Below are 17,816 nucleotides of genomic sequence, written 5' to 3' on the forward strand. Positions count from 1 at the left end.
CTTAGCTGGGTGTAAAAGTGGGTGGATGAATCACTTTATTGGCATTTTGAGAATTTTCCTATTTTTTTTTTTTTGTCAAGGTGCTTTACAATGTTAAGTTGTGTGGGAGAGAGTGGCCACTATAACATGGTACTCTCATCTCTACTTCTGCTTCTGCTCAAGGTGGAGTACATTTTGTGTCAAGGGTCCCCAAGACCATGTTCAGGCTCAGAGATTCACTAGAAGTATTCACAGAACTCAGAAGTTGTCATATTCATGGTTACAGTTTATTATAATGACAGATAGATTAAGGTCAACGAAGAGAAAAAGGCACATAGGTCTCAGCCAGAGGGAACCCAGCCCAAGCTTTCAGGTGTTCTTTCTCAGTGGCGTTGCATGGGACATGTGTAACTCCTCCAGCAGCCACGTGTGCTAACGTGTCAAGTGCTGCCAACCAGGGAGGTTGAGCCCAGCCTTAGTGTGCAGGTCGGCGTGTAGTGCCGCATGGCTGACTTCAGTTACTCAAGCTCCAGAACACCAGAAAAAAAGCAGATGTTCATCATTAATCACATTGTTAGCTTAAACCATCTAGTCCAACCAGTGTGACATGGCCCAAGGCCTTAGGCATACAGAAATCTTCCAGTCAGAGCATTCCCAGCTTGGTTCCCAGGAGTGGGTCAAGGGCCACTTCTGAAAATAGTCCTTTTCTGGGAACGTGTAGGATTTGAGCAATTCAGACCTACCAAATTAACCCTTTCCTGCACATTTCCACCTGAAATGGTAAAATACATACGAAACAATAGTTTTCAAGAAAGTAGCTATCAGGCATCGAAAGATTATGATCCCTGAGAGAGAGAGACGACAAAGGGGGAGAGCCCCAGTATTTCCCCAGCTTACTCTCTTGAGAGAGTTTATAAGCTTTGACTCAGGAAATGGGAACCCACCCAGAGCCTGGTGGACTCTGGGGAGACCAAGGCAGCTGACAGAACAGAGGTCAGAGACAAGAGCTTCTCAGAGAGATCTGAAGCTGGGCAGAGTCTCCCCCTGAGTCATCCACAGAGGAATGATCGGCACATGGATGTGAGAAAGATGACCCAAAGCGGGGTAAAGAATGATGTGAGAAAACTAGAAGGAACAGTGCCTAACCTTCACACTGGTCTGGGAATAGTGCCTGCTTCTGCTGGAAAACTTCATGATTCATAGGACATTGGGTACTTGCCTCAGTAGTGGGAAATAATTAACCCTGGACTAAATGCTGCTTGGATACCATCTCACAAATCTTAAAAGCAAGACCTGAAAGGATCAAACTATTCCCACATAATTCAGCTATGTCTTAGAACAAAATTAAAGAATATGTGTATAGGAATACAGAAACATGCTGCTCTGTACTAGGTGAAATCCACTATACCTGGCATCTAATTAAAGACTGCCAGACGTGACTGAAAGAAGTAGAAAATAGAACCAATAATGAGGATGAAAATCCATGAACTGAAACAAACTCAGCACTGACAATGTTAGAATTAGCAGAGGACGCAAAGTTGTTATAATGTATACTGTGTGTTGAAAAAGTTAAACCGAGGCACAGAAGCTAAGACTAGTGCTGAACTGAACTTCTGGAAATTATAGCTACAATATCTAAGATGAAAGACACTGGATAGGCTGAAAAACAGATTATATAGTGCAGAAGAAAAGACAGTGAACTTGAGGACATGGCAATAGGAAATATCCAAGATGAAGCACAGAGAGAGGGAAAAAAAATGAGCTGCAAGCTGGGGGACAACTTCGAGTGACCTAACATATATGTACGTGGAATCCCCTAACGAGAGGAATGGTGGAGGGATGGGAAGACAGAAAAAAACATTTGAAAAGATAAACCCTTGAGTCCAAAAGGCCCAGTGAAGCCAAGCAGAAGACATAAGAGGAAAACCAGCATAATGCACATCATAATCAAATTGCTTAAAACCAGTTAGGAGGAGAAAACCTTCAAAGCAGCCAGGGGAGAAAGAAAGGCACACAAGGTACAGAGAAGTAAAGAGAAGGTAAAAACTGATTTCTAGCTGTAAGAGTGCAAGTGAGAAGACAGCAGAGTCACATATTTAGAAAATACTGGAGATGGGGCGCAAACAAACAACGCTCAGCCTAGAATTCTATACCCAGTGAAATCAGCACTCAAAAACCAAGGTGAAAAAGACATACAAAAGCTGAAAGAATGCGTCAGCAGGAAACCTACACTGTAAGAAACGTTAAAGAAAGTCACGTCCTTGAGACAGAAGGAAAATGATACCAGCTGCAAATATGGATTTACAAAAGGAATACAAAACTGTAAAAATAGCAACTACATGGGTAAAATATATGATTTTTTACTTATTTAAATCTCATTGAAAGATAATAGTTTAAGTAAAACATACATAGTGTGAGGTTTATAATATATATAAAAGTAAAATGCAAGTTGGATAAAACATTGAAAACATTGTGCTAAGTCAGACAAAGCAGTTACAAAAGACCACATATGGTGTGATTCTGTTTATCTGACATGTCCAGAATAGGTGAATCCATCCGAGAGAACAGGTAATCCAATTAAAAAGGCAAAGCCAAACAAACATTTCTCAAAGGAAGACATGCAAATGCCAGCAGGTATGTGTAATGGTGCTCAGCATCTCTAATCATCAGTGAAATGCAAAGTGAAACGAGAGATTACCTCACACTGTCAGAATGGTTATTATAAAAAAGACAAAAGATGAGTGCTGGCAAGGATGTGGAGAAAAGAGAACCCTTGTATGCTGTTGGTGGGAGTGTAAATTGGTATAGCAATTATGGGGAAAAGTATGTAGTTTCCTCAAAAAATTAAAAATAGAACTACCATATGGTCCAGCAATCCCACTCCCGGGTATATATCCAAAGGACAGAAATCAGTATCTGAAGAGAAGAAATCTGAGCTCCCATGTTTACTGCAGCACCATTCACAATATCCAAGATACGGAAACAACTCAAGTGTTCGTCAGTGGATGAGTGAATAACTGAAATGTAGTACACACACAAAATGTACTATAATTCAGCCAAAAGAAAGAAATTCTCTCATTTGCAACACCATGGATGTATCTAGAGGAAATTGTTAAGTGAAATAAATTGGGAACAGAAAGACAAGTATAGGGGCTGGGAGGTGGGAGAAATGGAGAGATGAGGGTCAAGGGGAGCAAAGTGTCAGTTATGCAGGGTGAGTACATTCTAGAGATTTTATATGCACAGCATGGTGACTGTAATTAACAACACTGTGTTGTATACTTGAAATTTACTGAGAGTAGATCTTAAATGTTCTTCCCACAAAAAAAAAAAGTAACTGTGAGGTGGTGGGTATATTAATTAGCTTGATTGTGATAATCATTTCATGATGTGTATGTATATCAAACCACATTATACATCTTAAATGTATATAATTTTTATTTGTCAGTTATACTGCAGTCAAGCTGGGAAAAAAAGATCAGACAAATTCTATTCAGAATGTAGATTAATGATTGTCTAAAGCTGGGGGTTTGGGGGAAATGAGGAGTAACTTTTTTTTTTGAGGTAGGAATTGATGCAGTGTTCTAAAATCGATGATGATGGTTGCACAACTCTGTACGAAAGATCATTGAATCACATACTTTAAGTGGGTAAATTGGGAAGAGAATTATATCTTAATAAAACTGTTATAAAATTATTTGAAAAAAGGGTACAAAATATGAAAATAAAAGTGAAGTTATGACAACAGTTAACACAAAGAGAAGCATTGGGCAACTTGTCCATCATCAGAGACTTGACAAGAGTATTTCTACTAGTGATTGGAGCAGAAATCTACTCACAGTGAGGACCCCAGGGGTGGCTGAACATTCCCCTTAAATTGGAAATACACATGCATTTCTCTGTGAAGTGCTCATGCCCCTTTCCTATGTACCTCGTAGCATTTTCTTGTTTTCTTATTAATTTGTGTAAGCTTTGTATATATTAGAGAGTAACCCTTTGCCATATTTCTTTGGTAAATTTTATATGATTCAGTGAGTGTTTGGAGTAGGATTTCTGAATTAGGATGGGAAGTCAAATGTTAATATCTAAAATCCACTCCAACTCTAATACACTAAATCCTAGAGACCCTGAGAAGAGTTAATTTCGTCTGTCCCTGAAAGGAAACCAGTTTAGTTCAAGTAGTGTTTAATTACAACTGAAGAGCAGTAAAAGAGGCATCATTTCTTCATACCTTAATTTAGGTTTAAATCTAAAGTATTCAAAGTGAGATGTCTTTGCCCCTACATTGGAATCACTAGGTCATGTTTGTTCAGGACTGAGATATCTTGATTTGACTTCATACTGTGTATTTCCCACCAGCTAACACTACCTTCTAAATGGAGGCCATTCTCTGTGTACAGCGGTCATTGATTAAGAATACAAGGTATCGTTTATTAAGAAAAGTGGCTTAAGTAGTAATATATACATATACATGAATTTTATATTATTTACAAATAGTAATTTTATACAAAATAATATCTTTCTAATGGAACTAATCTTATTTTAGATATAGATTTGATTTCTTCTCCTTTTAAAAACTTTCCATAAGTATGTCTCCACATCGGAAAATACTTTTTTTGGAGATGGGCGAGTGGGGGAGGTTTACCCTCCCCTTCTAGAAAATGCCTTTTTAAACATGATTTTAAAAGGTATTTATATTACTCCACTGTAGGCAGACCATAATTTAACTTTTCTCTTCCTGCCAGGTATTTTCCAGCTTTTTGTAGTCACAAATAACAAATCATACTTTAAGAGGATCCCCTTTTTATTTGAAGATTACAACATAAGCATTAAAAAAAATATGCTTCAAATCTGGCCTCTCCTAGCGTACCTTCTGGGCTGTCTTAACACCCTGCATTACTCTGTGAACATATATAACCACTCTATTTTTATTTTTTCATGTTTACTTCCTCCAGTGGTCTGCATCTTCTTTTGTTGTAGGCACCAGGCCTTTCATAGGTTGGAGATGTCTGTGCTATATAATAAAATCCAAAATTTTGACCCTAGAACATTTTCAGAATAGACAACAAGTAATTCATTTGTCTTCTTGTCTGAACTTGTTGCTGGCATCATGTTATCACAGATTGCAAGGTTCAGTTCAAAGTGTTTCACTGCTGCTTCAGCAAGTGAGTTGCATGATTAAACCTTCCAATGAAAGTAGGAAAACACTGACCTCTCATTTTGGAGTAGTTAATGGTTATAAAGCTGAAATTCTTTGTAACTGCTGACAAATACTGAATGGTGTTCTTTGTCCTCTGCAATAGAATGAATACTAAGAAGAAAACAAAACTCTGTTTCTTTTGCCAGCATTAAAGTCCTTGTATTCTTCAGTGGAAGTTTCTTGCTTTTTGTGACTGTCTTGCTAAAGTACTTTTCTCACTCACAGTTTTTTTTTTGTGTAGTTTTGCTAATGAAATATTATGCTTGGTTTTGAGGATTAGGAATATGCATGAAGTATATCATTGCTTTTGAGTGTTTTACTGACTAGTTTGATGACAGATGGCATATATATTAATGATTACTTGGTATCATATCCAGTGTGTCTAATGGCAGTGGTGGCTGTAGGTTACCTAGAAGTTCATAGGTACTATCTAAGTAGAGGAAGTGTAGTTCTTAGTTTTTTGAGGAAATAGTTCTTAGATCTTAGAGAAAAATTACCATTTATATGAATGTAAATTGGCTGCATCCTAGACATAGAAAGTGATGTGAGCAGAGGTATGGATGTAGGATACAGGATCAGTAAACAACAAGTAGATGAGAGTGAAAGTAGGTAGGAGGGGCAGGTGGAGCCAGACTGAACTGATAGCATTTATTAGCATTGTGTATGTAATGGGGAGACATTTAAGCTTCGTGGTGTGTGTGTGTGTGTGTGTGTGTGTGTGTGCATTCCTATGTGTGGATGGAGGATGTCTCATATATGAAGGAAAGTATAGACTTGAGGTGAATAGTTTAATTAGGAGAGTACTATTATATTATGTTCCGAGTGTACTGTAATAAGGATCCACAACTTTTTGTAGAAATAGGAAATACAAGGGACAGGACAGATGTGAATCACATTGGTGCCGTACGGGATTAAGGAACAAAAGAAGCAGTAGTTACAGATTGACCGTGATGTAAAGTCCAGTTTACTGGAGAAGTGGTGGTATTATTGACAGAGGTCAAGTGGAGTTAAAAAGTTTGGGGGGGCGGGATGCATTGCTTTTTGCTGTGAAGTAACTGAGATAATGATGGAACATGCAACTGGGTTATTTAACATCCAGCGAAACAGATGACTGTAGATCAAGAAGAGATCTCAGGGTTTGGATGTGGATAATAAGACTCAGTTGTGGAAAAGTAGTTATTGTGCATACAGTAGAGGCCCAAGGGCCCTTAACTGTGGTCAGGAGGGCAATGGAAGTCACAAACGTAGAGGCAGCAAACAAAAAGGGAGGTTCTTAAAGGTGATGCCAGGGAAACCAAAGAGGATGTGTTTGTTTCTGGATAGAAGAGAGAATCAACATATTGAAGACTGCTTAAAAGTCACCGAGAGTTAAGAGCTAAACTAAAGCTTATAGCATAATAATAAAAATATTTTCAAAAGTTGCATTTCCTTGCTTTTAAATAGTCCAACTCCCCAGCTCACCATACCCTTCCTTGCCCCACTCATCATATCCTTGCCCTACTCTTATCCTTCTCAAAATGTTACCGATGCGCTTTTGGATCCGAGGGACCCCAGCTGAGCCCTTTGCTTGTCTGGGGCCACTCATGCTGAATGAGGGAGACCACATTCAGCAAAGCAGAATGTTGATCAAGGAATAGGGTTGAGAGAGCGCCTGCTCTGCTGACTCCTCCTCCCCAGTGGTGGGCTGGGAGGGAGGTGAGAAACTTTTAAGGGGTAAGAGGTGGTACACCATCAGAAGTTGGAAAAGGGGAAGCAATTTCCAGAAACAGCCAGAGCCTGAGCAGTCCTTTGCTGTCCTTTTACGGGGCACCAATTGCGTCTAGCGAAGTTCAACGCTGCCCTCTTTGGGCAGAGGTCTTGGCATGGCAATGAGGCAGGGGCAGCTGTCTGACCCTTTGGATCTCATCTGTGCAGGCGCTGACCCCGTGGGCAGGCTGGGACAGTTCAGGGCAGCTTGGGCAGGCTGGAACCGGTTCAGGGCAGCTGGCTCGTGCTGGTTCTGTGGTTTTACTCCTCTGGCCTCTGCTTTGGGTTCTGCAAAGTAAGCACAGCTGTGGGCAGATCAGCAGATGGTGGTTTGGGGAAAAAAAGGAAAAGAGGTCAGTCTCTGTACATGTGTGGGTCTCTTCCCTGTGACAAAAAGAAAAAGTATCAAAAGATAATTCTTCATATTAATAAAATACAAAAGCTAATAGGTCATTTGTAAGGTCATTTTTGTTCTTATTTCTGATATAAATCACTTGCTATCCCATGTAGGCTTCCTTTTAGCTGTTAACCAGATGGATGAAGGGCAACTAGTAAATCCTTGACTTATTACCACTTTGTGATCCTGAAAATGATGCAACTTGCTCAGTTTAGTTAATTTTAAAAAAAATCTAAACTCAATTAGCCAAGGTCCCATTCTCTTCTTTCTCCTTCAATCTTGTTTTCTAACTTTTTCATTTGCTGGCCAGTATTGCTTTCTTTGTAGCATGCTCGTGTACCCTTACTCTCTCTTGAACTAAAATGAACCTTGGTCTTGTAAACACAGCTCTTTTGAGAAACAATATATCTTATGTACAGAAGTTAATAGATTGAAGTAAATTGTAATAGTTTTCACATTACTTTAAAGGATTCTCTAAGGCTGATTTTACTTTGAGGCCAAAATATTTCTGTAAAGCAAGTTTTGAGATAGGTATCATTTTTCCTTGAATGAAAAAAATGTGTAAATTCTAGAATGTGAATTTTCTTAATTACCAGTAAACTGGTGGGGTTTTTTTTTTGGTAGTATAATAATCCTTATCAATTCTCTTCTTCATTCATAATTTTATCTTGAGTTTCTGCATATACATTCATATATATGTTTAACTCTTGCAAACATAAGATGTTATTTTAGTATGGATTTTCATAATTATACCTTTTTAAAATATTGTTTTTTATTTAAATATATACTGCACAGATACTTTGCAACAATATATTAAATAAAAATAGTTTATAATTAAGTAGTGAAATATTTAAATACAGCATTTGCAGTACAGTTTCTCATCTTTTTTGTATTTTTGATGCTACGTTATAAATGTTTGCATGTGATACTTTATTTTCAATTCCTGTAATAAAAAATATGAACAGTTTATAAACTACTATGTATGTTATCAATCCTTTGCTATTCAAATGGTTTAAGGAATAAAGGAAAATACATGATTAGTGGCTAGTGTTAATTTCTTTGTTAATACCATTTTTTTTTTAATTTAGGTAATACCATGTAATACCTCTTTTGTTTATTTTGAATCAGTTTTCTTGATAAAATAAAAGTGTAGACTCAATGTAGTACCATTTGCAATCTTAAGAGAAAGCTATCTTTTAAATTAATACCCAGAGTTAATACCATTTGCTTAGTTCCGCAGATGGTAGAATCCTTTCCATGTTGGTTATGGACTGAATACTTGTGTCCCCCTTAAATTGTATGTGTTGAAGCCCTAACTCTCAGTGTGAAAGCATTTGGAGGTAGGGCCTTTGGGTGGTAATTAGCGTTAGGTAATGTCATAAGGTGGGGCCCTCATGTTGGGATTAGTGCCTTTATAAAAAGAGACACAGGAGAGGTCTCTGTGTCTCTGCCCTGTGAGCACACAGTGGCTGTCTGCAAGCAAGGAAGTGGTTTCTCACTGGTAAACAAAAGAAGACAGCACCTTCATCTTGAAATTCCCAGCCTTCAGAACCGTGAGAAAGACATGTCTGTTGTTTAATTCACTCAGCCCAGGAGATTCTTTTATAGCAGCCCCAGCTGCCTAATACGATGTCTAAGCCAGAATCAGGCACCGCCTTTGACATGCTCTGTTCTGTATTAAGAATTATGAGATTAATATCAGATGTATAAATTCTGGTTTCTGAATTTGAGTTCTCAATCTTTTCTGAAAGACTTAAAAGATTTTTTTTTTTCAATTAGGGAGCACGTAGGTGCCTACTGTGCAGTGTGTACTTCGTAAGTGGAGGAGAATCACACACCGGACCTTGCAAAGGCAGACAATAGCTTCAGGTGGCAGACCTTTGCTTGTTGAGTAGAAAGTGACATGATGAATGCAGTGTTTTAAGACACATAAACTGTTTTATTTGTATTAACAATTGGTTCAATAGACATGAATCAAATTTCCCAGGCAGTATGACTGGCATTCTGAGGGGGTTCATTCATTTCCAGCTGATGAGTCTTTTTGATGTTTTATAAATTCATCACTTTTGATCTACCCTGTCTTTATCAGAAAGGAAATATAATGTGAATTCAGCTCGACATGTTGGTACCTTAGGTCCATGAGTTATATACAGTTGTGTGTATTATAAAATGATATCTACATTGCTGTATATATGTAGTGGATTTTAAAAATCTGTATTTGAATTTCATGACCCTTCACACTCCCATTTTAATTTGTGAAGAGCATATTGCATTTTCAGGCAGTGTGCCTTTGAAATTGCAGGCTTAGGGCAAAGATGAGTTCAGGGACCAATGATTTGGTTTCACCTGGGATACATCTCTGTTTTTCTTACTAGCTCATTTATAGTTATATTTTCACCTGTTGCTTTCATTTTTTTCTATATTCCTGTACTTTAAAAAATCATTCTCATGTCTATATTCAGAATTGACAATATGAGAATATGAGAATATGAATATGAATATGAGAAAATGAATATGGAGTCCAAAATATAGTTCCATAACATACTATTGAACGTGTTAAATAACACTTACTGCACACCCCATTCTAAACAGTTTTAAATATCATTTCACTTAACCCTCGGAACAGCTCTGTGAAGTAGGTACTGTTTCTAATCACCATTATATAGTTGAAGAAGTAGAAGGAATTGAGAGTTTAAATAACCAGTAAAATAATAGAGCTAAGATTTAAGCCCAAATTTAGCCTCAAACACTATGCATGTTGCTTAGTAAATACTTAAAACAATGAAAGTTGCAAAATTTAGGACTGTCACAGACTCCATCCTTCATTAATTATGTGTTAACTGCAGTGACTTAGTCATCGCGCATAAAGGAAGAATTGGTGTTTGTACAGAGGTAATAAAATGAAAAATATGAAAGATAAGTTATTTTGGAAAGAGAGTCCAACCTAAAGGAAAAGCATAAGCCTGGACAAAGAGTGAAAGTGCATTTTAAAAAATTAGGAAAATCTGAGAGTTCTTGACCAGGACTGATTACCAGAGATTTCCAAGGTTTTCAGATTTTGAGGATTTTTATATCTGAAGTGTGGGTGTAAGGTGCAAAATGGAGGCTACGTTCTCTCCTCTTCTCCCAACCCAGCTGGAGTTCTGAGCTATCCAAGAACCAAATGCAGCTTTGTAACTTCTTAAGTTACATACTTAACCACACCTTACACTGTAGCTAGTGATACACTGTGGGAAAGGGTGGGAAAATTGGCTGAGATTGGGGAAGCAAGAGACTGTTCCACAAGTAAGTAGTGAAAAATTCAGTTCTCCATTGATCAATATTTGTTAAGATTGTTACCTGGATGAAGCAGCAAAAAATGAACAAATGCATTAATCAATAGATATTCCTCTTTTTCTGTTAGCTGAGAATATTTATTGAGGAAAAGAATGGCATCACATACAGTGTTTTATTGAAATCAAGGTAATTATACTGACTGATGAAAAAATAAGAAAAGCATGTTTTAGTTTTTATTTATTTATGTTTTACCTGATGCAATGGAAAGTAGGAGCCATTTATAGAGAACTCAGGATCAGTCATCAATGACAAAATTTAAGCATAATTTAAATAGATAAAATGTGTTTCATTAAGTTCAGACTGTAAATAAAAAATGTCAGTTTTTGTGTATCATTCTAATGGCTCAGAATTATAGTAAATAATGACCAGTACTGAAAAGGAAACATTTGCTTATAATTTAAAATGCAAAGGATGAAGGGAGCTTAATGGTGCATTATGTTTGGATAATCCATATTGTGATATAAAACAAAGCCATGTTTTTAGAAAGAGAGTATGTTGGCCAGGTGGCCTCCTGCAGTTGGAATTCAAGCTCTCAGTACTTAGTTCCAGTATTTTTGGACTAAGACTTAATGCTTTTGTTTGTGACGTGAGGGCCTGTGATTGTGGTCAATACGGGCTCTTCTTTGTGTTCGTGATGGCACTACAGAAGGATGCTCTGCAGACGGAGAATTCTGGTTGGTGTGCTGTGGCGTTCCAGCTGCTTCCCCAAATAGCACTGACAGACAGCACAGTGACAATACATTCCTCTGATTTGATCTCATGTGTAAATCTGTCTCTGGATCATATTCTATCATTTCTTAAACTGAATAAAATTAGTGCAATGAAAATTTCTCAAACTCTGTTTTTCTGCCTCTAGAATCACCGGGACATTTTTATTGTGTTACTAAAAATGACTGGGAAAGCCAAAGGCCAAATCCTTTGCATTGGAGAAAGTCTCCCTCTATAAGTAATGTGCTTTATGTCTGAAAGGGTTAATAGGCCTCTTAAAGTGCTCAATTTATCCAGAGAGGGAACCCCGTGACCCTGTTAGGACCTGGCTTTGGTCATTTCTTAGGAAGAATGCAATTTAGAACTCTCCTGCAGTATTCTGCCAGCTGCTTAGTTATTGATGATATTGACTTTTAGTTTTAAAAAGTCCTGCTTTGGAAAATTGTTTTTAACAGCTCTCAACCACTCATGTCTTGTATTTTTATTTTATATCACTTTTCATTTGGGATATTATTAAGTCAAATCCTTGGTAACCATTCTCCACAATCCAATTTATTTTTTACCCAAGATCCATTGAATTGAACTCACTGCCTTTTTGCAAAAGGTTAACCCAATATTTCATGTTGCGTTATACTTTCTACTTATACTGTGTAAAAGAAAAGTCACTGTGATAAGCAGCCAGTAGATTGCATTCAGAATGTTTATTCTCGAAAGTTACATTACTATGCCGACATAAACATAATCATTTATCACAATATGGATTGTGGAAGTAAAAACTAAAAGAAATAGGGCCATCTTTCTTGCATGTTACCTAGTTTTCTTTCTTTCTTTCTTTCTTTTTTTTTTGCTTTAAATAATGACCACAAAAACTACCTTTAAAAATGTCATATTTTTATTTATTAGCTTCAATCAATGTATGAGATTAGTAAGGTTTGGGTTGAATAATGAACCAAACAAAAACCGCATCTATTTTATAATAAGAATGTTTTCAAGTTTTTTGTATAAAAGTGAGATTACTTACATTTTCTAATGTTGGCTCTTATTAATAGGTTGCTTTGGCATTATCTCATCACAAGGAATAAACGTTTTAAAACTGATAGCTCTGTTGTATGTTTCTTGTCCAGAAGCTATAGACATCTAAATTGGTCATTTGAAGAGATATCAGGTTCATCATTTATAGCAATTTCTAAACACAGTCTTCATTTATATTGGGCTGACAAAATATGCCCCAATAATGTGTATTAGAATGAATGCAGTATACAGTGAAATGCACTGAATATAAAATTTAATGGTTATTATTATTACTATTTTTTGGTAAAAGCTTTCTTGAGATATTATTCACATACCACACAATTCACCTGTATGAAGCGTAGAATTCAAAGGCTTTTAGTCACAGAAACAGACACACAGACTTAGAAACCAAACTTGCGGTTACCAGGGGAGAAAGAGGGTTGGAAGGGGTAAATTGGGAGGTTGAGATTTGCAGATACTACCATGTATAAAATAGATAAGTAACAAGTTTCAACTGTATAGCACAGGGAACTTCATTCAAAATCTTGTAACATATAATGAAAACGGAATATATGTATGTATATGTATGACTGAAACATACTGTAGACCAGAAATTGACACAACATTGTAAACTGACTATATTTCAATAAAAAAGAAAAATAAAATAAACATATGATAGCCAAAAAAGAAAAGAAAAAAAACACAAAGGCAATTAGTGTATTCATAGTTGAGCTACTATCACCAAAATCAATTTTCATCACCCAAAAAGAAACCATAAATTCTTTAGCAGTCCCTTTTGCCCCTAATTCCCCAGCTGCTGGCAGCCACAGTCTACTTTCTGTCTCTGAAGATTTGCCTATTTTGGGCATTATATATAAATGCAATCATACAACATGTGGTATATTGTAACTGACGTCTCTCAGGACAGCACAGTGTTTACTATGTTCATGTATGTTGTTTGTGAATTTCCCAGATTTCTTTGTTACTGTTACATAATTGCATTCCATTGTGGTTGGAGAACTGCATTGTATGATTTAATCCTTTCAATTCACTGAGGCTTATTTTACATCCTGGAGAATGTTTTGTGTACACTTGAGAAGAAGAACGTGTGTTGGGTGGAGTGTAGTCATAGATACCTGTTAGGTCTAAGTGGTTACAATGTTGTTCAAATTTATTTCCTTTTTGTTCTTCTGCCTTGAGTATAGGATTCTTAGTAGACATTTTTTTTTCTTTTCACACTTTGAAAATCTCTCTTACTACTTCCTCACATATGTTATTCTTGATGAGAAGTTAACTGTTAAACTTACTGGAATTTCCTTGTACATATGAGTCATCTTTCTGCCTTCAAGATTTTTCTCTTTGGTGTTGACTTTTAGTATTTTTATTTTAGTATGTGTGCTGCTGAAGCGAGCACTAGCATTTTTATTAATATGGTCTATGTGTGGACCTCTTTGCATTCATCCTACTTTAAATTTGTTGAACTTCTTGGACATAGAGTTAAATTTTTTTTCTGTCTTTTTTTTAAATCGAATTTTCAGCCATTATTCTTCTTGTATATTTTCTTTTCTTTTCTCTCCTGATACCTCATTACATTTTGGTATGCCTAATGATGTATTTTTAAGGCTCTGTTGATTTTTTAATAAACTCTTTTTTTTCTGTTTATTTGCTAGATTGCATAATTTCTTATGATTTCTTTTTAAGTTTGTTGATTCTTTCTTCTGAAAATTCAACTATACTATTGAACCCTTCTAGCAGATTTTTCAGTTATTATAGTTTATATTTCTAGAATTTTAAAAATAATTTCTATCTTTGTATGACTATTCTCTATTTGATGAGTTACTGTTATTGTGTATCTTTCTTATGATGGTTACTTTGAAGTTTTTGTTAAACCTAATACCTGGACCCTCTGAAAGGCAATTTTTGTTGTCTGCTTTTTTTCGTGTATGGATCACACAATCCTGTTTCTTTGAATGTCTTACAATTTTTGTTGTTGTTGTTGTTAAAAACTGAACATTTCAGTTAACAACATACTACAGCAATTCTGGATACTGATTCCCCTCTCTCTCACCCCAGGGTGGGGGCTTGTTCGCCTGTTTAGCGACTTAGCGGACTATCTTCGGGAAGTCCATTTCCCTCAGGGTGTGAACCTCCGATAGCACTCACGTAGCGGGAAGCCACGGGCATGTGCGCAATAGCTCTGGGATGACAGTGGCTTTAGTGGGGCTCTCCACGCCTTTTCTTTGGATTTCTCTGTTTAACTGTCCTCCTATGTTGGTCTTAGTCTCTGCTGATTGCTGGTTGATTGCTCTATTGTTTTGACAATGCCCTGGGGTATAAATTGTTCCGCAGTGTGATTCAGTTAAACGCGGGCCCCTTTGTGTGGTGGTTTTCGAGGTGAGCCTGAAGTTTCTTGAGGACCTGGGGGAGATGTTCTTAGCTATTTTCTTTCTGATAAACTGTCTCCCTTATGACTTAGTTTATTGCTCTCATGAAGCTATCAACTTCCTCTTAATTGTTTGGCATCAAAATCTGTTGCTTTAGAGAATACTTTTTGGCTTGAACTTCCCATGTATTAATTCAAATAATCTTTTTTTTTGGGGGGGGTGCTGTCTATTCTTATGGCCTGCCTCTTTCTCTGAGAAAAATCTCTGAACCACAATCCAGAGCTGGAAGTGGGTGCAGCAGCCTGTTCTGGGTTGACACTCTTGCTTTATGAACAGGACCCTGGTACAGGCAGTAGCTTCTGATCTCAGTTTGCTAACTCCAAACCGTGAGTGAGCTGAAATGATGATGATGGGGACCCCAGGGTTACTGGCACGTTGCTCCTAAGGGCGAGCTTCTGGTCTGTGAGTGGGGGCTGGGTGAAGCAGAGGAGCTCCTGACCTCAGCTACACTTTCTGGAGTTCAGTTCCTGTGTAGCTGGTAGAGTGAGTGGGTGAAGGGGACGAGAAACGCCCATGGCCTGCCCCTCTCTGGGAGATCCCGCAGCCTCAACTGGAGGGCAGAGGAAGCCCTGGATTCTTGGCTGTGCTCCCCTGAGGAAGAATTTCTGCCATGCTGAACTGGGAACGTGGAGGGTGGGGACAGACTTTATACTTCAAATGCCACACACCCTCACCATTCTTACCAAGTTTTAGTAGATGTTTCTTGAATAAATATTTCTTCATTTGCTCTTTGACTTGAAGACAGTTTTGAAGACTTCAAAGGATTATTTTTACTAGTTTTTATCAGTTGTATTTGTCCTGCTGGGGGGTTAATCTGCAGAGGTCCTCAAGCCACCATTCTGGAAAACTTCTAGTGCTTATGTTTTAAAGCCTTGCTTAAGACAGGGCTTTGAAATTAGCTCTCTGTTGAATTACTCAGATGCTGCTTTACCCACGTGTTTAAACAGGTTTTCTCTTGCGCTTTATACCGCAGAGAGTCACAGTGGAGTATAGGCTTCATCTTGGGATGAATTTGAATGTAAGCCCGACACTCAAAAGAAATGAGTCCTATTTCAACCCCTTCTGCATATTAATTGTGAGATCTTGAGCAGGTCACTTAACCACAGTGGATTTATTTGCTCACCCAAAATTTTGAGACACTAGTAGCTGTTTGTAAATTAAATTAGATAATGCCTGTGAAAGCCATTCGTAAAACTTTAAAAACTTAAAGTGGAGAGTGTTATGACTAGTTTAAATCAAATCTGGAACAAAGTGCCTTGTTTCTGATTTCATTCTCATCTAAGAATACTAATTATAAAATTTATTAAAGATTCATTTGTTTTACACGTTTTTGAAATCCTTCATATTATCCTTAATAAATAATCTTATAAAATCAGCCAGGATGTCACCTAGTAAATGATTACTTTAGATAAATTTATTGTGGAACTACAATAGTAGAAGGAGAAACAGTATTTTTTGGTATATGTCTTTGGGGTATGTGTGGAGAATCTTAAAGTAAAATTTGAGTTTTTAAAAATGCCAACCTATTTTATATATGTTTATTCTTTGTCTGTGTTGTCTTCAGAGTATCCTGGCTTTAAATCCTCGGACACAGTCTCATGCAACTCTGCGTTCCACTTTGGCAAAGAAATCAGACAAGAAACATTGGAAAAGAAATCCTGATAAGAACTGCTCTGTAAGTACCACCGATACATGATTTGATGCTGAAAATTATCTCATTCCATACACTGTATGACCTGATTTTACATGTACTTAGAAATATAATTACATATATGTAAAGTGCAGCTGCATTTAAAAAAATATTTTTAAATATTTTGTATTTGAATAATCTCAAAAATGTGTTTAATTTTACTCTTTAAGATATCTATTAAAAAAGTTAAAACTCATATAAATTTAGTTTGTTGCCGAAATTTCTTTTCTCAAAAATCTATAAACTTTTTCTTTAAAGTGTTTTGTAATGACACAGTGATGCAGAAGAGTTTTCCTGTTACAGGTATAATTCAACTGAAGGAGCGTGTACTGCTACATACGAACTGTTGTACAATATGCTTTTGAGGAACAGGTGAACACTAGGTGTTCAATGTGAGCATCTTATATTCCCAGGGGAGGTTCAGGAGCAAAAATCTCTGAGGTTACTGGTTTTTGGAACATATTTAATTGGGGCTGTGAAATGATTACAGGGCTGGGCTTGTTCAGCCATAAATGCAGGTTAAGTACAACCTTGAAGGCAATACTTAAGATGCTATCTTAGAGGGTAGACATCTTTCAGTTGGGAAAGCAATTTCCTTTTCACCTGATTTCCCAAAATTAATTTCTCCAAAAGTAATCTTCTCAAAGTAAGTAGCAAGGCAATTAATTGTACTAGCTTATTTACCAGTGGCTCTTTCAGTACTTTGTTTATATGTACTGTTTAGTATAATGATTTTAGTTTATTTTTATGTACTTTTTTTTCTTTCCTACACATGAGCTCTTTGTGGATAGGAATTGAGGGTACGTGCACATGCACACTTGTATATATCTGATTTAAATTCTTTTTTTGTCACTGACCAAAAAAATTTTTGAATAAAAAAAGAAATAGAAATATAGAGAAACAACATGAGCTGGTAACATTGCCACTTACTCGCAGACCTGGGTTTGAAGTTCAGTCTCCTCGCGCCAGTTCCCTGGTCTTTGCATTCTGCCATGCCACTGTGCTAGAGGTCTCTGGAAGGACGCCCCTGTGGTCCAAATTAGATCAAGAAACAGACCAACTGTAAGTCGTCATCCTGTATAATGATGTGAACAATTGAAAGGCACTGAAAAAAGAATCATGCGATTTTCAAACTTACAATACCCTTAAAGGCTATCAAGTCTAAATCTCTCATTTTAAAGGTGCGAGAACTGTGCCCCAGATAAATTAGATAAATTCTCTAAGGTCCTATTTACAGATTTTTAAACTGTTTGTTTAGGAAGAGAGGCTTTCTCTATTATGATTGTTGCTTCTGTTATTATTATT

The 17,816-nt window shown here is 36.9% G+C and overlaps 1 protein-coding gene across 3 annotated transcripts in view; it reads left to right on the forward strand.

Annotated features, from left to right (window-relative positions):
- The window catches only part of DPYD (dihydropyrimidine dehydrogenase), a 722,107-nt gene that overhangs the window by 21,564 nt on the left and 682,727 nt on the right, over positions 1-17,816 (forward strand). For all 3 annotated transcript variants that reach the window (XM_072968149.1, XM_072968150.1, XM_072968151.1), the window contains exon 2: positions 16,386-16,496. In XM_072968149.1, the coding sequence (XP_072824250.1) occupies positions 16,386-16,496 (111 nt within the window). The remainder of the gene's footprint in view (positions 1-16,385; positions 16,497-17,816) is intronic.

Source organism: Vicugna pacos, chromosome 9, assembly GCF_048564905.1.
Source record: "Vicugna pacos chromosome 9, VicPac4, whole genome shotgun sequence".
NCBI lineage: Eukaryota > Metazoa > Chordata > Mammalia > Artiodactyla > Camelidae > Vicugna > Vicugna pacos.